The sequence below is a fragment of the Euleptes europaea genome, chromosome 6, assembly GCF_029931775.1.
Source record: "Euleptes europaea isolate rEulEur1 chromosome 6, rEulEur1.hap1, whole genome shotgun sequence".
NCBI classification, from domain to species: domain Eukaryota; kingdom Metazoa; phylum Chordata; class Lepidosauria; order Squamata; family Sphaerodactylidae; genus Euleptes; species Euleptes europaea.
In genome coordinates, this window is record NC_079317.1 from 77829100 (window position 1) to 77853172 (window position 24073).

Here is a 24073-nt window from a genome sequence, read left to right on the forward strand (position 1 = left end):
AAATGGCCGCTTTGGCAATTGGACTCAATGGCATTGAAGTCCCTCCCCTCTCCAAACCCCACCCTCCTTAGGCTCCGCACCCAAAATATCAAGGTATTTCCCAACCCTGAACTGGCAACTCTACAGGGAGAAGCTGCCAGGAGTAAGGAAGTTGGGAAAAATGAAGACCAGGGTGGGGGGAGATAAAAGTATGTTTGTTTGTGGGTGGAAAGGAGAGAAGGAGTCAGGAAAAGGGAAGGGAAAGAGGGCTTAGTGGGGGAGAGGGAAATGAGATGCCCCTGCAAGTTCTTGTGGGTCCCCTGCTTGTGTGTTTGTGTGTGTGTATATAGTAAAAAAATGAAAGTGGCAATAAGTGAATTTCATTTACACTGGGCTACTAACCTTGTAGTTGTCTCATTTTGTGTTTCATTGCCTGCAAGTCTGCCACAATCTTATCTTTTTCCAACCAGTTTTGTCGTTCTTGCCTTTCTGCATTTTGCAAAGCTGTAATAAAAAAAAATACACACCATTTCTACTACGTAGCTTCTTTCAGAGCCATATTGTACTGCAGAGCCTGTAAAGATCACTGGTTAGCACAACTGGATCTATTTCAGCAAATAATTTTTAAAGAATTGGATACTGTTAGCAAGCAAAACAAATTCAATTATAAAAAATGTAACTAAAAGGTTAACAGTCTCATAAGAAATTGAAAGACTTTAGAACTTAAGATGTGTATGTAGAATCTTGAATGGCATGAAAAAACAGAGCACTATTATTTCCCCCTTCTGCACCACCCAGGTCACGGCTACAACACCATCCACATTTGGGAAAGCAGATCCTATTGATCTGAGTGTACATTCATAGGATAGGGCTGATAATAAGCACCTGTTTTGATTTTGCATAACATGTTTGGTAAATGCCACAGACTCCACCCTCCAAAGCAGCCGTTGCCTCCAGGGGAACTAGTATTGCCAACCTAGTGAGGCTCAAATAAAGCACATATACAACAATGCAAACAATTGTATTCTGAGGAAAACCTCATGTAAAATATATCTCAAGGATATAGGTCCAGAGCAAGGACTTATAATGTAATATCGAATACACACAGGTAAGTGTATATATACAAGGTTGATAAGGTGCACAGAAGTTAACAGTCCAAACAAGGTAATTTACAATAAAGTACGGATCATATTCAATCGCACAATAAAGCACGGAACATTTTCAATCGCAATGGGCTTCCGGTATAATCCCCATTTCAGAGTTTTCATCAAGCTTCAAGTAATACCACGTGCTTGTTTCACCAAAATTGGAGAGAGACGTCTACTCTGCCATTCTGTCTAAGAGGCTAACCCAATCTCATCAGATCTCAAAAGCAAAGCAGGGCTGGCCCTGGTTAGTATTTGGATGGGAGTCCACCAAGGAATACGAGGGTTGCTCCACAGAGGCAGGCAATGGCAAACCACCTCTGAACATCTCTTGCCTTGAAAACCCTATGGGGCCACCATAAGTCAGCTGCGACTTGATGGTACTTCGACACATGCAAGAACCATGAGATCAGCTCTGTTTGCCTAGGGAAACTCTGGATTTGTGTTTCTTGAAAGGCAGGTACACATTTTGCACATCAAGAAGCTTTGTAAAATGGCGTAGAGTCTGCCATTTGAAAGGCTTGAATGAAACTGAGCACACCAAAAGCACCTTTCTGAAGCTTGACAAAATGTATTAGGATATTTATGTTTTATATTGTAGTAGCGGGAAATGTTTGTGCTTAGGTGCATCGTGCCACAATTACAACAAAAGGTTTACTTTCTTCCATAACTTACTATCCAAAGGCAGAAAAGGTTCTCCACTGGAAACCCAGACCTCAATAGGATTTCTAAGAATGATGGTGAGCAAAGTATCATCAATCACATTATCTGGAGTCATCACTGAGGATGCGCATCTGATGTTCATTTCCTCTGCCGGCTTATCTTGAAATAGACAGAGAAAAAGTGACATATTTTATTTTTTAGTGGGTTTGGTGTCATCATAGGGCTTCCCCCGCTTCAAGTTGTCCTGTATTTAAGTTAATGATCATACACTGGAGAATTACTTTAACATATAAATCTAATGCCTCTGTGTCTGACATAATGCCTTTTCTACTAAGTGACAGGGATCCCAGGGCTACATTGTCAGTGGCAAGATTTGTTTCGATCCTTATATCCCTCAAACATTAGATATATGCTGCTCAAGATCAATGGATCAAGGAGCTTCTAAGGGATAAAGGAAAGGAGAAATACAGTGCAGGCTATTAATGATAGGATGTTTCGGAGGACATTGATTCATAGGGTTGCCATGAGTCAGGAGCGCCTTAACAGCACTTAACACACACACACACACACACACACACACACACACCCATGCAACGATACTTCAGTCTCTAAGCTCATTGACCAACAGACTCAGACTAGAGTAATTCTCTACATTGAGAGCCAGTGCAATGGATAGAGTAGCAAAACAGGATCCGGAAGACCCAGGTGCAAATCCCCACTCTGCCATGGAAGCTCACTGGGTGAACTTGGCCAAATACTCTCAGCCTACCTACTTCACAGGGTTGTTGTGAGAATAAAATGCAGGAGAGAACAATCTAAGCTGCTTTGGGTCCACTCTTGGGGAGAATGGCAGGGTATAAGTGAAGTCAATAAATGAACAGTTTGGTTCACAGCTCAGTTTGGTTCACAGATGCACAGATACTGTGTTCCAGTGCTAAAACACCAGCTGACTTTCTTGCTTTGGAGCTGAGACCCTTAAAGTCAACATATAGACTGTGCTACTAGAGCGAAATGAACAATGGAACCAGACCTACAGTCTCATCCTTGTCTCCTCTAACATACTCTTATTCTAATGTTTTCAGTGCTATTTTCTGTCTTTATCCCCTCCCTCACATGCTGGCAACATAGGTTTCTATCTGTCATACAAAGTAACTCCTTCATTAAATACCAAGAATAAAAAGTTCATTTATAAAATATGTATTAGCTATATTTACTAAAGAGAGCCAGCGTGGTGTAGTGGTTAAAAGCATTGAACTCTAATCTAGAGAACCAGGTTCGATTCCCCACTCCTCCAGATGAAGCCTGCTGAGTGACCTTGGGCCAGTCGCAGTTCTCTCAGAACTCTCTCAGTGGAGGCAGGCAATGGCAAACCACCTCCAAACATCTCTTGCCTTGAAAACCCTACAGGATCGCCATAAGTCAGCTGTGACTTGATGGCAAAAACAACAAGTATTTACTAGGCTTCAAAAAGAGCTGGTTTTCTCAGAGGAGACGATAAGCGATTGTCTAACTAGTGCTGAGCTGATTATTAAGCCTGGTTTTTAGACTTTTCCTAGGATTTTGCTTTAAGTTTTCAACTGATGGGGTAAGAATCTGGAAACTTTGTAAGAAGCTGAAGGTTGCTTAATACAAAGCACCAGCAAACTTATAATGAGAGGCTTCTTGTGGGCTAACATGTTGCTTAGGAAATCAATAACCAAGAAAGATGGAATAAAACAGATAGGATGAGACCCTTTTTTTGCCAAGTATATTTGATAAAGGATGGGAAATGATATATAGGAAAAATACATAAAAGAAAAATCTAAGCAAGCAAAGCACAACAGAAGTAAACCAGATATAAATGTGAAAAGCATGAAAAAGATAAATGTGGAAAGTGCACTCTTATTTTACTTCTAGACAGTGATCAAAGTTCATCTTTGAATATATAGCTCTATTCAAAGAAAATATGTAATTGAATTGTTAAAAAAGCTAGATCAATACCACACCAGACAAGAATGGCTATGTTTAACAAGAGACAGTACAGATGCAGGCATTTGCTTACATATTTATATTTTCTTCGTATGTTGCATGGCTGCTGAATGGTCATTTATTTATTTTTAATATAGAAATTTGGACTCAATGATACTTTATCAAATCTGCCTTCTCCATCATTCTCTCTCTCTCTCTCTCTCTCTCTCTCTCTCTCTCTCTCTCTCTCTTCCCCCCGCCCTCACATACATCTCTCTCATTTTGGTGACCCTTGTTTATTCTTTCCCTGCTAAGATGGCTTAGACACAAATCTGATATAGTTATTTTATATAGGATTGCACTGGATACCTTTGGTTGATCAAGATCTTGTGCTTAATAAAATAATACCCTTTCTGTCTTTCATTCCAAACAGCCCCAATGTTCAAAAGCATACGTTTCTTTTTTATATATAATTTTTAATTGTTTTTTCATACATTCGATACAATCAATTAACATTACCTTTCAATCTTTTCTAATTCTCAATTAAGAGTAACATATATATAACAATTATCTTCCCCTACTTTGACTTCCCCTCTTCCTTCTTCTATCTCTAACTTATCTTCGTAATCCTCTTAGCAATTATTTTCTACTTTTTTATAAAAAAATTTTTTTTGTAAAACCTTCTACAGTTATTAAAAAAGAAAAAAAAATAGAAACAAGAAAATTAACCTAGTCTAAGTTGTAACCTTTAACATTTTGCACATTAAGTTCATTTTTGCAATAAACAATCCACGCCTCCCACTCCTTAACAAATTCATCATTATCTTTTTGATTTATTAACTCAGTCAATTTTGCCATTTCTGCTAGTTCAAACATTTTATGAATCCAATCAGTTCTGTCCGGTATTTCAGACATTTTCCATTTAGCTGCGTATACTATTCTCGCAGCTGTGGTGGCATAGAGTAAAAAAGTCTGTTGTGTTATAATGTGTATAATGCTTAACAACATCATCTCTGGAGTTTTAGGGATGTTTTGTTGTAGAATTAACCTTAGCTCATTGTATATCATATCCCAAAAGTTTTTAGCTTTATCACAAAGCCACCAAACATGATAAAATGAACCAACTTTATCCTGACATTTCCAACAGTTTGGTGACATTGTACTGTACATTGCAGACAATTTTTTCGGTGTCAAGTACCATCTGTAAATCATTTTGTAGATATTTTCCCTTATTGATTGGGAAAGAATCTTTTTCATGTCTCTTGACCAAAGTCTTTCCTAACTTTTCAAGGAAATAGAGTGACCAATTGTTTGTGCCCAGGTAATCATTGTTGGCTTGATTCTTTCTTGTTCTGTATACAGCAACAATAAAAACTTATACATCCTAGAAATTAGATGATCAGTATTATCCAAAAGTGTCAGTTGTAGAATTGATTTTTCTTTAAGAAATCCCTTTTTCATATCTTGGATGTATACAGATTGTACTTGATAATATTGAAGCCATGATAGGTCAAAAGCATAAGTTTCAAAATAATATTGTTCCCACTCTAAAAGGTTAGGCTACTGACTTGTGGAAATCCCAATTTTAAATAAAACATGAGACAACTGTTGGCTCTCAATGAGTGATTTGCTACCTTGTGTAGAGCAGTCAATCATAAAGGCGCTAGAAGCTGTTGTGCTCTGCCCTACTCTACCTCTGCCGGCTTTTACTGTGACTCGTCCCACCTATCTTACCTGTAAATAATGTGGGAGTAGCTGGTCACCTTTTGAGGGGTCAAGCAGGAAGTTTCGGGGCCTCCTTCAGACTGGCTGGGAAGGGGCCCTTTTTTTCCTGTGCCTTCACAGTGTCCTGTAATTAGGTCCAGTACCACAACAATAGTGTGATTTGTGAAGTGTAGGTAGGGATAACTGGCGGTCTGGGGAGGGAACATCATTGGTGGTTGAGCAGCATTAACTGAGCCCTTAGTTGCTCAAGCAGCACATGGGAGATGAACCTTAACACTTTTCAGCACTGTTTTACTTGCAGGTGAGGATAAATGAGCCAGTAAGGGCTCACCCAAAATGCTGGTAACTGCAGTAGACTGCTTGTTAGCGCTAACGTGCTCTAATTCAGATGTTTAACTGATGTTGACCAGCCATTAATAAACTAGTTAACATCAGAGTTGCCAGCTCCGGGTTGGGAAATACCTGGAGATTTTGGAGTGGAACCTGAGGAAGGCGGGGCTTAGAGAGGGGAGGGACTTCAATGACAAAGAGTCCAATTGCCAAATCGGCCATTTTCTCCAGGGGAACTGATCTCTGTTGCCTGGAGATCAGTTGTAATAGCGGGAGATCTCCAGCTACCACCTGGAGGTTGGCAACCCTAGTTAACATGTATGCCGGTGTCTTGTGTTCTTCTTTGGGGTTGAAGGAATGGTGACCAAATGGCCTTCAATACTGTTGAAGGAATGGTGACCAAATGGCCTTCACACTTACACATTACTGCATATAGGGTTGCCAGGTCCCTCTTCGCCACCAGCAGGAGGTTTTTAGGGTGGAGCCTGAGGAGGGTGGGGTTTGGAGAGGGGATGGACTTCAGTGCCACAGAGTATAAAAATTGCCAAAGCGGCCATTTTCTCCAGGTGAACCTGTCACTATCAGCTGGAGATCAGTTGTAATAGCAGGCGATCTCCAGCTAGTTGACAACCCTAACTGTATACAAAATCAAAATCACCCCAAGCAAGGACTAGCTAGATGGAGTATTGATGGGAGCCTGTAGCCTACTGAATTGTAACTATTTATATTAATGTATGTTACATTAAACACTTTGATTCCGTATCTGTGTGTGTTTGTGTTATGGGTTATTTTTGGTCCCTTAGAAGATTTATAATAGCATGTACTATATTAATGACCAAAGTAATAGGAATCTTCAGAAGCATTCTAAAGCAAAACAAAAATAATTAACCATGGTCAAACACAATGTACTAGCATTCATCTTTCCTCCATGATGGCTCATTATTTTTTTATGAAAGTGGAAACGAAAACAACAGATTTTGACGATATTGCTTGCCAGCATACCAGCAAAAAAGGCTCCCTATAGCTTTACTACTAAGAAGGAGGTAGGTTCTGTAATGTAAGATAATGTACATACTAGTTAAACACCGATTTAACTGGGAACTTGTTGAGGTATTTTACCTTTTACAAGCAATGCAGATACATTTCCTTCAGGGCCAGGAACAGAAACCGCTCCTTCTTCTCCTTCTTTGGATTCCTGCTTCCTGAAAAAATCATTTACAGCCCACAAGATTAAATCTTGTAGCGTAAAGATTAATGTCCCCTCACTCGTGTATAGCCTACAAGCTGTCCTGTTGAGCTCCAGCCGTTTTGTACATAAAGACAGCAGCTAAAGGGGGGGGGGAAGGGGGGAGAGTTAATAATGTGTAATCAAAGTTTGCTCAAACCAGTTTTTTTAATATTTTTTTATACCAGCAATTTTTATATTGCCAGCCCTATGTCTCTGGGTTTCACTCTGTGCTCCCTACATTTCATGGCCATTTGAACCTATGGGTTTTTCTCTTTCCACACCCCCAACTTAAAACATTTGCATACTGAGGACCCACTCATAGGATCTGAAAAAATGCACTGTAGACCATAAAATCTTATGTGGTTTTATGTAGTTTGTAAGGTGTTAAAAGATGCCTGTTTTTTTTTTCCTGCAGCTGACTGAACATGGCTACCTCTGTGGATTTACACAACTGAAGTTATTGTTAGTACAAGATTTGCAGTCGTGTCCATCCCCATGCATCATGTTGATCCACAGGACTGGTTGGTTTGGTTGCACACATTTTCCAAAAGGGGAACCTTTCTTTGAAGTCAAGACAAGGAACCTAAACTTCATCCAAATATATATTATATAACGCGACAAGAAATGACTGAAGAAAATTAAATGGCCTGTGTTTACTTTATATCTACAGTTTTTAAGGGATGATGGGAGAGTTTCTACATCTGGTAAGGTATTTATCAGAGGACCTGCCCCAAACATCTTGGCACCTGAGGGGGGAAAATGAAATGACATTCCCTTCACCTACAAGGTAATTTAAAAAAAATGAACCTCCCAACCCCCACTCTATGACCATTTATTATTCTTTACTGGCACTGAAAATCTGCTGGCTAAGGAGGTCACCTCACTTTTCCTCACAGTAGGTTTACCTTAATATGTCGGCTGCTAATTTCATTTGCAGTCTCCAATTTGATGTGTATAGAGGCTAGCCTGATCTTGTCAGATCTTGGAAGCTAAGCAGAGTCATTGCTGGTTAGTACTTGTATGGGTGACCACTAAGGAAGTCCAGGGTTGCTACACAGAGGTGAGCAATGGCAAACCACCTCTGAACGTGTCTTGCCTGAAAAACCCTACAGCAGGGGCACCCAACCTTTTTGAGCCTGTAGGCCCCTTTGAAATTCTGATACAGAGTGGTAGGCCCAACCACAAAATGGCTACCACAGCAGGCATACCCAACCACAAAATGTCAGGGAATTAGGTCATACAAAACTAAGAGTAACTCTTCAACCATCACAGAAATCAAAGAATACTGTTCTTTTCCCTCAGGCAACTTGATGGTCCTATATCCTCTTCATCAGCATGGCACCAATGGATCATCTGGCCACATTCTGCTTTGGAGAATTTAAACCTATCTGATATGGTCATGTGTCTCTTCTCTCTCCAATCTACCTACAATAATTTATCAATCTACCTATGTCAAAATGCCAAGCTATTTGTCCTCACTTATGCCTAGGGTTACCAGGTCCCTCTTCGCAACCAGCGGGAGATTTGGTGGGCGGAGCCTGAAGAGGGCGGGGTTTGGGGAGGAGAGGGACTTTAATGCCATAGAGTTCAATTGCCAAGGTGACCATTTTTCTCCAGGTGATCTGATCTCTATCTTTTTTGCCTGTAAAATGATTAATTCCATGTATATATTGTATATTGTTTAGTCACAGTTGTTAGGAATATTTGCTTCACACTGTTTGTCTCTCTTTTCTAGCACCTATTAATATTTGCATTTTGCTAACTGGCTCTGTGCATTTGTGTACCTTTTACCCGTGCTAATTTCCAAACCTCCAGGTGATGGCTGGAGATCTCCTGCTATTACAACTGATCTCCAGGCAACAGAGATCAGTTCCCCTGGAGAAAATGGCCACTTTGAAAGGTGGAATCTATGGCATTATACCCCATTGAAGTCCCTGCCCTCCTCAGGCACCTCCCCCACAAATCTCCAGGTATTTCCCAACTCGGAGCTAGCAACCCTATCCAAAATGGATCCATGGAACACTCTTACAGGCTTTGGATCTGATTTGAAACAGAGAGTATGACAAACAGATTATTTTGATTTGCGGCAAGGTCAGAATTTCATCTGATGGGGGAATGCAGATTAGAATGTCTAGTTGTTTCTATCTCTGTAATTGATACCTGCTGCTTGTCCTTGTCAATTGCATTATGATTATCTCTTTGGATGATAGTTACTCACCATAGGGAATGTACTAGCAATGATTAACTGCCCATTTTGGTAACCAGTTCCATTTCTGTATGCAATTATTTTCACTGCTTTCTGGTTCACAGCAAAAGACATCTTTTCTGAGATTGTTTGTGATGAAGTTTCTGTCCTCAAAGACGCTAGAAGTTCTTCTAAATAATACATGGTAGCTTCAGCGTCACATGTGGATAAATTAGTCTTGAAGACGAGAAAAATAGAGTCATCACAGTTTGCTTTAAAATTATACTAAATGCATTTTTCAAAAATAGCTCATGGTCTCCATTTCAAATGCTACTCTTTACAAGAATATGAAAGGTACTTGAAATGTGTCACTTTTAACTGATGATCTACTAAAGAGGGTATAAGACTGAACGTTTATAGGAGTATTAGCAAAATATATGCAATTAGAAGAAATATTTCTACTAGGCAGGAGGGCAAATAAATAAATGTATAGTGCACATTTCCTAGATGTATAGTGCACTATACAGAGGAAATTATCTCTGGGTCAAAAAAGACCCATGACCCATTCTGCCATTTATACTTTGGTGAATATCCCCCCCCCCAATCCTTGGTAATTATTTTCCAATTTAATGATAAATTGCTAAAAAGAGATTATTTTAATTCACCGGTCAACGACTATCAACTGTCAAGTTTTTTTAAAGCATTCGTTTTTGTTAGAACAACAGCAAAGACACTTATAATCATCAGAAGGTTCTGTGCTTATGTTAATTACGAGAACTGATCTGTAAATTATTATTACGAAACAGTGAAATTAACTTTTTAAAAATGTAATGATTATGGGAGCAACCCTGAGCAAGTCTTCTCAGAAGTAAGTCCCATTTTATTCAATGGGCCTTACCCCCAGGAAAGTGTTCTTAGGATTGCACTGTTAGATACCTTCTAACAATGTTAAGAAGTATTTACAAAACTGAGTGACCTGTAAAACAGTTATTTGATTTGACTTTTATCTTGGACTACCAAGGTCAGCCTACAGTTTCAAAAAGTTTTTAAAATTAAATTAAAACAGCAATTAAGCTAAGCAATAACAACTATATTTTAAGTCAATTGGAAGATGCCTCCAGTTATTGAAGATAGCCATTAGGAAGAGTTTTCTAGTGCTGCTTGTCTTGCCTCTGACTGCTGCACATCTAGCAGGAGCAGATGCACCTCAGTCCTGCCCTTGCTAAGAAATGAGAACACAACAATATAAGAAAGGTAGACTGCCACCTCTAGAGTGGCATTTTTGACAATGGAATATTTGACAATATTTGACTGCCCTCAAGCAACAGGCAGTGAACTGAATATCTGACCAGTCAATTGTCAGGCATGCCAACTGAACTCCAACCTCTTCTCTTTTCTTCTTACAACAGAGCTTTAAAAGCTGCTGAGTGTGCTACATTTGTTACATTTGTGATGCTGGCTATCAGTATTTGCGTTGCTAACAGCCACGGTCGACCATATTCCATCTTACTGTATTTTAAAAGGGCTATGAGATTGTTGAGAAAAGCATTTCTCATTTGATATGTTAGAACAGCAATTATTAAAAGGGGAGTGGAGAAATTGATGGAGGGTGGACTTACCAATAAGCAAGAGACATCATAACAAAACAGAACCCCAAATTTGCCAGTGGGGCAAACAACGGGCAAGAGGTTTTGATTTCATATGTCGCTTGTAGACTTCTCAGAAGCATCAGTTTAGCTGCTTTTAGAAACAGGATGCTGGAGTACTACTCAAAGCATGATCCAACAGAGCTCTTCTGTTCTTAAAATGCATCTTTATATTCAGGACATCTCCATGTACCAAAGACCAAATGAATAAATTATAACACCCCTTGTTAACCGACAGGAAGACCATTACTCCATCAAGTAAAATTGTAAATTTAATTCTGATCTCCAAGTTCAAATACAGATTTCCAATATTTCAAAGCACTTAAAAGGAGAAGGTCATAAAATGATTCATTATGGTGAGACACAATTTTATAAAACACACCTTCTTAACATTAAGACACTTAAAGGGCCACATTACAAAATGATCTGCTTCCTCAGCACCAGATGCACAGAAGAACACAGTACCAGGGGACAGTTTCCTCAGTTCCCTTTTCTCTCTTTTGGTCCTTGCACAAGCCAAGCATATCATTACTTTTTTCTTTCTATCCGGTGAAAGGAAATAGTAACCCTGTGAAGAAAAATAGTTGAAAAGCTTTAAAATGATGAAGAAAACAGAGTTGGAATTGTTGACTCTTGATTATTTTTATCTGCATCCCAATTTTTCAGCCATTGTTTGATTTAAAAACTTACAGAGTTAAGCATCAAGCTATTCCAATAACACATTTCTCCAGCTCCAAATTCTGGGTATCAATTTTAAAATAAAATGATATATTGGTGTTGCTTAATGTACTTTTTTATATTTTTTAAAATAGTTTGATACTACACTTGATTTTATCAGTGGTATAGATTTAAAGAACATAAAGTGCCCTTTAGATGTTACAACCACTGAATGTCCTTTCAGCTTTAGTCCAATCACATCATTAAGAACAGCACTACTCGTACTTGTCCTCTGCTCTTCCCCAGTAGCTGATTGAGTGCCATCCGACCTGGGGGTCCCATCTTCCAGCACTATATCTTTTTCTATTTTGGATTGTCACATCATAGGGTTTTCAAGGTAAAGGTTGGTCAGAAGTGGTTGGTCAGAAGTGGCCTTCTTCTGCACAGTACTAACCAGGGTTAGCTGTAGTGGCACTGCTGTTGTCTACGAAAGATCCTCCACCAGTGTCACCTTCCACTACTGCTGCTGCCCAGTAGCTAACCTTCAAGGATTCCTCTGCCCCCATCACCACTGGAACTGTCTGTTCTCTTCTGCAGATGTGGCTATTGATCCCTTAAGGGGGTGCATGTATCTTCGTATGGTGTCTCAGCTGAGACCATTCCGTCTTGAGTGACTCTGCTAGGAGTTTAGTCTCTTGATAGAGTCTAGACCCCTTACAGTATTGCTCTCAATTTCCCTGACACACACAACCTCCCTCACCATGTTAAGGTGTGCATCCAAAAGGGCAGCAGGAAAAGAGGAAGACCCAACAAGAGATGGATTGACTCAATAAAGGAAGCCACAGCCCTCAGTTTGCAAGACCTGAGCAAGGCTGTCAAAGACAGGACATTTTGGAGGACATTGATTCATAGGGTCACCATGAGTCAGAAGCGACTTGAAGGCACTTAACACGCACACAGATGTTACAACAGCCGCAGAACTTCATGGTAATGACCTCCAACTGTGGTGTTCCTTCCCAGGCAATTGTCATCTGGATGAGTTCAGAGACAATAGTAAGGTTGTAAAGATGTGTGCAATTGCCTCCACATGGTGTCAGGCTTCAAACAGTGCCAAAGATGAGTTTGAAAAGCAGCTCCAATGTCATTGTTGTAGTATCTAAAGAAAATAGTGTTAGGAACCCAGCTCCAGCATTGGTGTAGTGGTTGGGTGTAAGACTAGGATCTGGAAGACCCAGGTTTGGATCCCCACTCTGGTATGGAAGCTTGCTGACTGATCTTGGGCCAGTCACAAACCCTCAGCCTAACCTACCTCACAGGGTTGTTGTGAGGATAAAATAGAAGAGAGGAGACACTTTGGGTCTCCACTGGGAAGAAAGGTGGGCTATAAAACTGCAAGGGCCTTAAACCAGAGGCAGTGGTGCCAGGAAGATTTATGGGTGTCTAGTGGCACAGCCTGTAGAAACACCAGCACTGTCTTTGACCATGACCTAGACACCTGTCACCAAGAGCCCCCCCACCCAAGCCAAAGCCCCACCAACTGGGAACCACCAAATACAGCACCGCCAAGGGCCAAACTAGATGATATAATTACCTACAAGTCAGGTTGAGGTCTCCCTGACCCAACTCCCATTCTCTTTGAAAATACAGCCATATAGAATCATAGAATAATACAGTTGGAAGGGTCCACCAGGGTCATCTAGTCCAACCCCCTTGCACAATGCAGGAAATCACAACTATCTCCCCCCACACCCCTAGTTACCCCTACTCCATGCCCAGAAGGTGTGTGTGTGGGGGAAACTAAGTTCCCAAGGGGCCAAATCTGAGACTGTGGTTTTGTGGAGAGGAGAGGCTTTAGCCTCCACACCATTTTCCAGACTTGAAACAGTCTAGGGGGTGGGCAATATTTGCCAAATTGGCTGAATGTGCAGTATTCGGTGCAATCCAAATTGGGCCCCTACATTTCTGAGGAGAATTAAAGTCAGGTCAGGGAAACCCTAAAAGTATTGTCTTGTTTGCCACGAAGATATATCCCTCCCAAGAAACCACTGCTCTCACCACTATAGGCCTCATGATTCCCAGTATCCTTGGTCCAAAGAAGACAGTACTATTATCTGTATTAGCCAAAAGACAAGGGAATGAAGGTGGTGGGGCTCAGCCTCGGATAACAGGCAGAATGATGAGAGATATACGAGCTCATTTTTGGGGAGCAAGTTGTCTGCTCCTTGGGAGATATCCAAAGTGCCTGGAATACCTGACACTGACTGCTTGTTCCATGCTTTATGGTGGTGAGCATCCTCTCACTGGAAGTCTTTAAACAGAGGCTGAACAAACACTTGCCAGGGATGCTCTAGGCTGATCCTGCATTGAGCAGGGGGTTGGACTAGATGGCCTGTATGGCCCTTTCCAACTCTATGATTCTATGACTCATCTTTGGTTTCTGTCTTAGGGCTGGGCACAGCTCCTCCTTCTAGTGCCGCTAGATCATCTGGTGTGAGAGCCCACCCCAACTCTCTCACAGGCCTGGGTCCTGCTACAGCACAATAAGCGTTGATGTTATTAACATGGGTATCTTCCTAATGCTCCTAAAAAAATTCCAGAACTGTACCCATACTGGGGCACTACTCTGTACTGATCCCATTCATTATAGTGTTTCTAGCAGTTTGAAAAAGAATCAAAATAAAGTGGCATTTAAGAGTGTGTAAGTGAATCAAACAATCTGGGCCAGTTAACCGTCCTTACCATCAACTCTGCTTATCATTTCTACATTTTACACAGATAGCAGGAAGTAGAATGCTCAATATATCTGTTTCAGTTGCATAAGAGATATAGAGTTCAGCCATTATTTCTCTGATTACTTTTGGATGGGTTTTTTGTTTTTGTTTTATTATACTAAACAAAATTACTTACAGGTTGATCTATTTTCTCTGTGCTGGTCACGCAGAATGTACAAATAGACGCATAATTTGCTGCTGTGATTTCTTGGTCCAATATTGTGCTATAAAAGGCATTAAAAACCTTTGTTGTTTCCAAGTAATTCCACTTTTGATTGGCAGCACCATTTATACATTCTTTGTATGTCTGCCAAAACATAAAGGTTTGTCATCTTATTTTAAGATTTCCAGTATTGGCCATTTTTGTTCAACTAGTCATTAATATAAAAAGTCATTCTTTTAAATAGTCAAGGTTACCTGGAAAGAAACTAGGTCCATTTTTCTTTTTTGCTTTTTTGGGTAGATTGTTGTACACACAATTGTCTTTGAAATACTTTTCATAAACACTGTCAAACCATCACCACAAAAGAATGAGTAATGGGGACAGGGTTCTTGTTCTTTACAATGTTGGTGGGGATGGGTTATCCCCTGTATTTTTTTATTCTCTAGCACCATTCCTGGACAATAGGCAAGGTCCAATTAAAAGTAATAGAAGGAAAACGAATATAATTTAGATAACCAGTAATGAAAGCAGATAAAAGTGAGTGAAATTCAAGATTTGTTAGATCTTCAAGAATGGTTAGGGCCACAACCTCAAGAGGCTTAACACTGGCATTTCCAGAGAGCAGATAGGCCAAGTGAAAATTTTTGCATACTGTAACCGTGGGAATCATGAACATAGGCACAACCATGGGCTTGGAATGTTCAGGCAGTAGAAGTGGCAAGTGGTGTACAGCTTTGGACCCATAGCTAAACTTTCAATAAATTGTGAATGGGTAACCCAACCTGATTTTGAATCAGTCAGTCATACATTAGTTGCAAGTTCTCTACTCATTCCCCAAACATGTGGGTCCTCAGTTTGGAAAGAACCATGGTATGTGTGGACGACAGCTTCCACTACTTTTCCCATTGGTGGTGGTGGGGTAGGGGACTGTGAATGTAGCTGATCTCTCCCCACACTCCACTGTCCCAATCTGAATCAGGACTGGGAGTGCTTGCAGCTGACACGTGTCTGTTTCCTAGCCACAAGATGTCAAAAACTGTAAGATGCAACCTGGCCATTAGAAGCAGCAGCACAACCCACAGTTTCCATAGCCATAGCTAAAATTAGTTTCTTAAGATTGGAATGCAAGGTGAAAGGTTCTGGAGATCACACTTCTTCCTCTAGATATGATCATCCGATATATATTAGCTGAAGTATTTAAGTGCGCTAAAGAAACTGCTTGTTTACATTAAACCTATTGTACAAACCTGTGTTCTCATAAGTTGGGTCATAAAGTATAGTTTAATTAAAACCTGTTTCTCTGGTTGCCATTGTTCAGGAAATGGATCCTTGACAGCAAAGGAAATGTATGAGAATCAATCTTTAACAGAAAAATAGACTACCCTGGTTCTGTCAAACCACGAAAGTTACTTTTTCAACCATCTTATTTATTTACTTTATTTATTTATATCCTGCCTTTCTCCCCAATGAGGACCCAGAGCAGCTTACATCATTCTCCTTTCCTCTGTTTTATCCTCACAACAACTCTGTGAGAGTGTGGGAATGGCCCAAAGTCACCCAGCAAGCTTCCATGGACAAGTGGGGACTTGAACCTGGGTTTCCCAGGTCCTAGTCCGACACCGTAATCGCTACACCACTCTGGCTCTCTCCCAGCCTTACCTTTTATTATTTATTTACCAAATGTATATCCTGCCTTTCTGCCCTCACAAGGGCCAGCAAGGCAGCTAACAAATTAAAACATACATAATAAAATCAGATTCTAAAAACCAACCGAAAGAACAACATCATTAAAACAATTAAAACCAGAACTAAAGTACATACAAAGACATAAAAATTACAATTAAAATATTGGGCAGGAAGGAGGGATCACTGAAGGAGCGCCAAATTGAAGGGAAAAAAAAGATTTCACCCACTAGAGGAAATCAACAAAAAGGAGACACATTAATCTCTCTGGGGAGACAGTCCAGAGTTTTAGTGCCATGACCGAGAACTCTGCTGGGTTGTCAACTACCTAATTTCAGAAGGTGGGGGCACCCAAAGCAGGGCCTCTGAAGATGACCATAGTGATCAGGTATGTTCATAAGAGAGTAGGCAGTTCTTCAAGTATATTGGTCCCAAACCATATAGTGCTGGAACAACATGCCATTTTCTTCTAGAATACAAGGAAGTCGTTTTTTAAAAACCATACAATTGTTCATGGCAACATTTCTTTATATATACATTGAATATAAAGATAATCATTCTGCAGTTTCTCTGTGTAAATATATCCTTCCCTTACCTGAACGATAACAGCACATCCTTGCATTTTCAATGGATACTTTGGATAGCCATTCAAAATGTTGGGCATTGATACTGCTAACACTAGATTGGGGTCCGTCATTAGATGAAATGTCCTAGGAGCAGAAGGGTGATTGACAGTATAAGATTACATCACAGATATTTTGACATTGGTTTGCTAACTGAGTGGCTCACTTCCAGGCTGGTGTTGTGATATATTCAGGGCTTCAACACATACCTACAGGGCATATGGAAATAACTACCTGACTTGCAACTCCCCCTGAATCACACATGAGATGGTTTAGTAGAATCTGAAGAAGCTTATAATGTGTCTCCAAAGGGAGGCTAGGATAAACTCTACTATAAGGAGGTGAGAAGAAAATAAGAATTTCCCATAATGTCTTTATAATTTAAATGTAGAATCCTCCATAGGCAAAATTTGTACTTTTGGCCATTTTCTCATCCCTTTGTCTATGCTTTCTCTTTTGAGAGACATGCACAGAAAGTTGCAGAAATCTAGCTAGAAGAGAAAAGCATAATATGTCTGCACTTCAAGAACAAATGAAATGGAAACCTGACCCACCCTGATGGAAGGTCAATCTGCTGATGACATTGTGAGGGCCAATAAAGGCTTGTGAAATTCCACGCATTTCTAACAATGTACTCGTACCTGTTATCCTCTCTCCATATCCAGTATTGATTGATGTCTTCACATTTGTTTTCCAACAAAACCACTTCAGTACCAGAATGCAGGTCAGAATTCTCCACACCCAAAACAAGATTTGGAGAGCTACAGCTGATAATTTTCCCATTTCTAAATTCAAACTGTTGGTGATGGGCTTTCTGCAGTTCTTTAGTTGGTTTAGGTTGATGCCTAAGGTCAAACAATGTATTTAGAATGAAAAATGCCTTTTAACCATCACATTGTATGGTAACAGACAAAAGAGACCTAGACAAATTAAGTGGGCAGAATCTTTGTTCACTGCTACTGACCTGTGGCCCTGACCTGGATAGCCCAGGCTAGCCTGATCTCATCAGACCTCGGAAGCTAAGCAGGGTCAGCCCTGGTCAGTATTTCGATGGGAGACCACCAAGGAATACCAGCGTCACTACACAGAGGCAGGCAATGGCAAACCATTGCTGAATGTCTCTTCTCTTGAAAAACCCTAGAGGGTCGTTGAAAGTTGGCTATGACTTGATGACACACAAAAAAGACCTGTGAGCATCCTGAATAATCCAGAATAGCCCAAACTCATCAGAATTTAGAACCAAAGCAATGTGGTTAGTACTTGAATTGGAATCTACCAAGGAAGACCAGGATTGCTATGCAGAGGAAGGTAATGGCAAACCACCTCTGCTCATGTCTTGCCTTGAAAGCCCCATGAAGAAGAGTTGGTTTTTATACCCCACTTTTCTCTACCTTTAAGGAGTCTCAAAGCAGCTTACAATCACCTTCCCTTCCCGTCTCCAAATCAGGCACCCTGTGAGGTAGGTGGGGCTGAGAGAGTTCTGAGGCCAGCAGGCTTCATGTGGAAACAAAACCGGTTCATCAGACTAGAGTCCATCACTCACGTGGAGGAGAGGGGAATCAAACCTGGTTCTCAAGATTAGAGTCCACTGCTCTTAACCACTACACCACTTATGGGCTGCCATAAGTCAGTTGTGACTTGACGGCATTTAATTATTATTATTAATGACCTGTTCTTCTGTTATATAAAGTCTCAAGGAGCTCATCAAAATATCAAGAAAGTTGACCACAGATATTTAAAAACTGTACAGATGACGGTACAGAAGGCCAACTGAAACTAGAAAAGAATTGGTGAAGAGCACAGTGGAGTTAACTGACAGAAAGTGCAATCCTAAACAGAGTTACACACTGCTAAGTCCACTGGAATCTTATAAAACACATTTCTGTACAGCACCGAGAATTAAATGTTACATTTACTTGGGCTGTATTATGCTTGCTTGAAACTGGGAAATGGCTGATTCCTATACTCACTACGGGTTGTTTTGGTCCCCACTCTCTTTAAAAAGGGAAGACACCATCGAAGAAAACTTAGATGCAAAAGAAGCAAGATCATTTTACCTTGCAGAAAATATACATATCTGACCTGTATTTCTGATACAATTCTGCAGTTTCAAAGAATTTTTCATCTTTTTCCTTCTGGAAGCTGTTGTTCTCCTCAAAAGCATAGGGGTTTTCCTGCCAATTATACTTAGTAGCTGTAGATAATTTATCAACTTTAAGATGGGATTTTGCATGTGAATTCCTAAAAAGATGTTAAAGTCAATTTGAAATGTAGAATATCAGGGCTCATCGCCAACTTAAATTTCACAAGATCTCAATAATAAATTGAGTTTCATAAGGATGTTAACAGCTAAAATAAGAGTTTTTCCCCTTGTGTCAGTGGGAGTTTTATCTGAATAAACAGCAGTGGCTCCAGTTCTGCGTACAGGCAATGGCAACTAAACTGTGTACAGGACTGCAGTCTAAATCAGTGGTTCCCAAACTTTTCAGGCCACTGTCCCCTTGGTTCCACAAACTCAACCCCAGCGCCCTCTACCCTATCCTATAAAAAGTATTATTCAAAATAGGGGTTTGCATGACTCACTAAAGAAGATAATAACAATAAAATTTCAAAACAGTAACAATTAATTGCACCTCTATTCAAAATCCAATTAAAACTTTTTAGTTGAAATTTATTCAACAAAACTGATGAACTTGATCCAGTGGTACCAGCTCTTCAAAGTCTGGAAAAAAAATTCTGATAGTTTTCCCCAAATTTGCCAGCATGGTGCCATAGCTTGATCTATTGTAAATTAGTGAAAAACACAGTTGAAGGGGCTCACCTCTAGGGCCCCTGTTGCCCTCTTGCCTCTTAGTGCCCCCTAGGTAATCCCACCGCCCCCCAGGGGGTGGTACTGCCCACTTTGGGAACCACTGGTCTAAATTAACCATCATTAGTATTCATGTTATTGTAGATTGTTCCTTTTTCATGCAGGAGGGGGAAAACACCTTAGAAATAACACCAAAAATGGGAATAAAGAAAAGATTACCCCTGCTAGGACAACAATTTATTGTGATAAGCAGAGCATGAAACTTCATAATGATGCCTTTCTCAGAGAAAGAATAAGTTCCCTGCAAACGCACTGAGTTTAAAAAACTAACTGACGGCGATACTTATTCCAGTGATTTATTGAATATCACATAGCAAATTCCTAGAAGACCTTGGATTTGAACCCCAGTGGTACAGAGTTCTACTGGTATATCTACAAAAAGTGGGCTTTAATCAAAGGCGTGCAAGTGTTTGGGTTTTTTCCCCTGAAGTTTCATTTCCAAAATTTCATTTGTTATTCATTTCATTAATTTCTACATAATTCAATTTTAGTTTTAACAAGGAACATGTTATTGTGGTAACTTCTTTGTTTTCCATTCAATCTGGATGAAATTCTCAGATAGTACAGAAAGGGATCCTGTCTGCCAGACTGGCTAAACAGGAAACAGGGTTTCAGAGGCAAAAGACATATACCAGACATTTTTCTTGTTTTCATAATTTCATTATTAATGGCAGTGCTTCTTATACATTGGTTGTTCTATGGAACAAAGAAAGTATAATACTAAATATATGCTGATGAGGTCTGAATTGGTGGAGACTGAGGAGAACAGAAATTTTGGGATTGAAGTAGATAGCTTGATGAAAATGTTTAGTTTAGAAAATGGGCGACCTGATGGAGGTTATAAAAGAACGGATGGAGTGGAGAAAGTGAATAGAGAGGACTTTTTCTGCCTCCCCCATACTAGAACTCAGAGGCACTCAATGAAATTGATGGGCATTACATTCAGGACGGAGAAAAGGAAGTACTTCTTTATTTAATGAGAAATTAAATTGTTGAATTCACTGCCAGCAGACACTATGAAGGTGATGAGCTGGGAACAGATGACCTAAAGAGGAAATACAACAAATTCATGAAGGGCAGGTCCAACAATGGCTACTAGCCATAGTAACTAGAATGAACCTCCCTATCTGGAGGCAGTAAACTCCTGAAGACTAGCACTAGAGGCAACATCAGGGGCCTCTGTGCCCTGTTTATTAGTCCTCCAGTCAAGGGCAATTTGATTAACTACTGTTTGAAACACGATGCTGGATTAGATGGACTACTGTTTTGATCCAATAGGGCTGGTTGCATCCTGAGTACTCTGATGAGTCACCAATTGCTTCCCATTTACAATATAATCTTTTGGGATTTGCCACATTGCACAGTAATTGGCCATGCAGCTTTTTCGATCCTACAACATCCAATTTCTTTTAGATCCATAATCCTCTACTTTGATTGTCCAGAAAACTAGGACTGTTTCCCCCATCTGTTTGACATTTTGCAATAATGATTGACTGATTGGGGGAATCAAAATCAGGGAGAAAACAAAGAAAGTACAGCTGAAATATGCCTTCCATTTAAGCCAATGGAAACAAAATGAAAGCTTTAATTCATTTTCATTCCCTTTAGTTTTTATTTCAAAATGAATGAAAAATGAACGGGGCTTCTTCAGTTGTTTTTCCATTTATTCTAAAACAAATGTGCATCCTTAGATTAAACTGGTTTAATAGTGATTTCTTTTCTACACCCTTCTAAGTCTATTGAAGTCAATGGGCTTAGAAGCGTATAACCCCACTGAGAATTGCACTGCTAGTGTACTGTAAATATACAAGCAAGGACTTGCAGATTGATCTCAGTTCCCCTCCTCCACTATTTCCTCTTTCACTTCCCTGAAAGCTCCCATAGCCTGTCCCCTTTGCTTGTTTCTTTCTGTCCCATTTACTTGCTTCCTTCTCTCCTTCCCACCCACCAGCCAACCTACTTTTATCTGCCCCCATCTTCAGCTTTCCCTCCTTTCCTCCCCCTGGCAGCCTCTTTCTGGGAAAATTCTGTGCAGTGCTGTCCGCAAGGCTAGGCGTAGCTGCATAGTTGGGAAACCACAAGGACTTGCAGAGGTGCCTCTCATCCCCCTGTATGCCTCTCCCATACTATTTCATCTTTTCCTTCTCCTGGTAACCTCCACATTCTCACCTTCCCTACTTCCTTCTCTCTTTCGCACCCACCATCCAACCTACATTTTATTTGCCCCCAATCTTCAGCTATATTTATCGACTTCGTTTATACCTTGCCTTTCCCCACAATGTGGACTCAAAGCAGTTTACATTAGTCTCCTCCATTTTATCCTCACAACAGCCCTGTGCGGTAGGTTAGGCTGAGTGTGTGTGACTCGCCCAAAATCACCCAGCAAGATTCCACACAGAGTGAGGATTTGAACATGGCTCTCCCAGATCCTAGTCTTAAACTCTAACCATTATGCCACACTTGCTATTATGGGGTGGCTGCTGTTGAATAGTGGCTAGCAGCTGGGCCTAGGTTAGTCATGCAAGTCGTGTGTTAGCAAGTCACTTCATGGTTGCCTCTGGGCCTGGGCCAGAGGACTCCTCCCTCAAAGACCCTGGAAATATTCTTCCCCCCACCCCGTGTTTTTCTGACAGAAACAAAGGCTTGAAGGCTGGCAATACTGTATAGTTGCTTAGCAACAGCCACTGAGGGTTTTCATTTCTTAAAGCTACCAGTGCTGCTTCTATTATTGGGGGGGGGGTTAACCCTTCAATTTTTATTCTTTATATTATTATTTTTACATTTCAGATTACTCTGCAAACCATGGGCATTTTTCAGTTTTGTAGAAATATCTATCTTGCCTTTCATGGTTCCAATCTCTTTATCCACAGATCTGGACATGTTGAGAATGAGGTATATTGAAATGTTAACAAAACTACAAGGGGTGGCCAGAGAGCCAGCAGGACTGATGCACTGCCATTGTTGGGAGAATGGGCTCAGCCAGACGACTTCAGGATTTAAAGTTGGGCAGCTGGGGAAATGGGCAGGGGAGCAGCAGCAAAGGGATAGTCCAAGGAGGCCAACAGCTGCAGTGCAGACAGGGAGGCTCCAGAAGCTGCAAAAGACATTGGGACAAGGAAGGGTTGCAGAGGCCAGCCAAGGTTGGGTGCAGGAGGCTGTGAGAAACTTGAGATGTTGGCAGAGCCAATTCCCAGCTGGGAAGAAGAGAGACTGAGCCAGAGGAGGTGCAGCCAGACAGCAATCAACTCCCAATCCCAAAGAAGCTAGGGAAAGGCTAGCTAAAGGAACATAAAAGACAACAGGGAGAAGGGGGTGGAATGAGGGAAGGAACTTCTCACTTTGGGAAGGCACAGAGGTGTAGGAGAAGGCACAGAGCTAAGCACTGTATGAACTACTTAGGTGCCTCTGTGCAATGCAGGTGGCCAGGGAGGATCATGGGAGGGCAGCCCTTATGCACAAGTTTGAAGCCACTTAACACACACACACAGAGGATCCCTGGTCTGAGGCCACAGCAAGGAGTGACAACTGGATAAAATTCACTGAGTACAACAGGGAATTTTGAGTGATACCCTTTAACACACTTTTACTAGCATAAAGGATGTATCAAAATTTTGATGCTATTCCCAGAAAATTCAATTGAACAAGCTTCTACATAAATGAACTTATGAATATCAGCTTACATTTCATAAATGTTGTTTTTAAGGTTATGGAAAGCTGTATCTTTACAAAAACCTACTCTTTGAAGAAGCAAGCTCTTTCAGTTGGAGTTAGAGAAATTGGCTTATTCCAGTGCTTACACAAATGCTTGAATATTGAATTGCAGAACTGTTCCTAAGGCTTTTGTAGATCTTCTCTGAAGTAATATTAATTTTTCTCATTATATGTAAAATAGCACATACAAACACAATATACAATGCATATTACTAATATTTGGATGGGAGACCTCCAAGGAATACCTGGATTGTGATGCAGAGGAAAGCAATGGCAAACCACCTCAGAATGACCATAAGTCACCCTGACTTGATGGCACTTTCTACCACCACAAAGAGTTCTTTGGATACTTTGGGGTGGTATAATAGAGATGCCATAGAAATACGCACATTTGCTTTTTCTGGTTTTGCAGGCTTCTGTGCTATCTATGGGCAATGACAGCAATGTTGGTCTCTGCTATTGGACTTGAATCTAGCTGTATATACACTACAGCTGTTCTATCATTTAAGATTACTTACAAACATTTGTCTGTTTTGTCGTCAATGTTTTGAGTGTTTTCTTCAGCTTGTTTTTCTTCCAACTCATCAAAAACCTTCTCCCCTTCAAAATCCACGGCAGTTCTTTCAACAGAAAGTTTGGCTCCAACAGCAATATGATTCTTTACCTCTAAAGCAAGGTCTAGAAAAATGTACACATTTTTTTCTTTATATAGTGTTATAGAAGATGTTGATTTCCCCAACTAACATTC

General features: G+C 40.4%; 1 protein-coding gene across 1 annotated transcript in view; it reads right to left on the reverse strand.

Annotated features, from left to right (window-relative positions):
- The window catches only part of DCDC1 (doublecortin domain containing 1), a 336080-nt gene that overhangs the window by 16464 nt on the left and 295543 nt on the right, over nt 1-24073 (reverse strand). Inside the window, exons 23-32 of the mRNA XM_056851932.1 lie at nt 23844-24003; nt 18828-18986; nt 17387-17590; nt 16718-16832; nt 14413-14583; nt 11267-11416; nt 9236-9439; nt 6909-7116; nt 1800-1946; nt 382-483 (exon numbers count right to left, since the gene is read on the reverse strand). Of these exons, the coding sequence (XP_056707910.1) occupies nt 382-483; nt 1800-1946; nt 6909-7116; nt 9236-9439; nt 11267-11416; nt 14413-14583; nt 16718-16832; nt 17387-17590; nt 18828-18986; nt 23844-24003 (1620 nt within the window). The remainder of the gene's footprint in view (nt 1-381; nt 484-1799; nt 1947-6908; nt 7117-9235; nt 9440-11266; nt 11417-14412; nt 14584-16717; nt 16833-17386; nt 17591-18827; nt 18987-23843; nt 24004-24073) is intronic.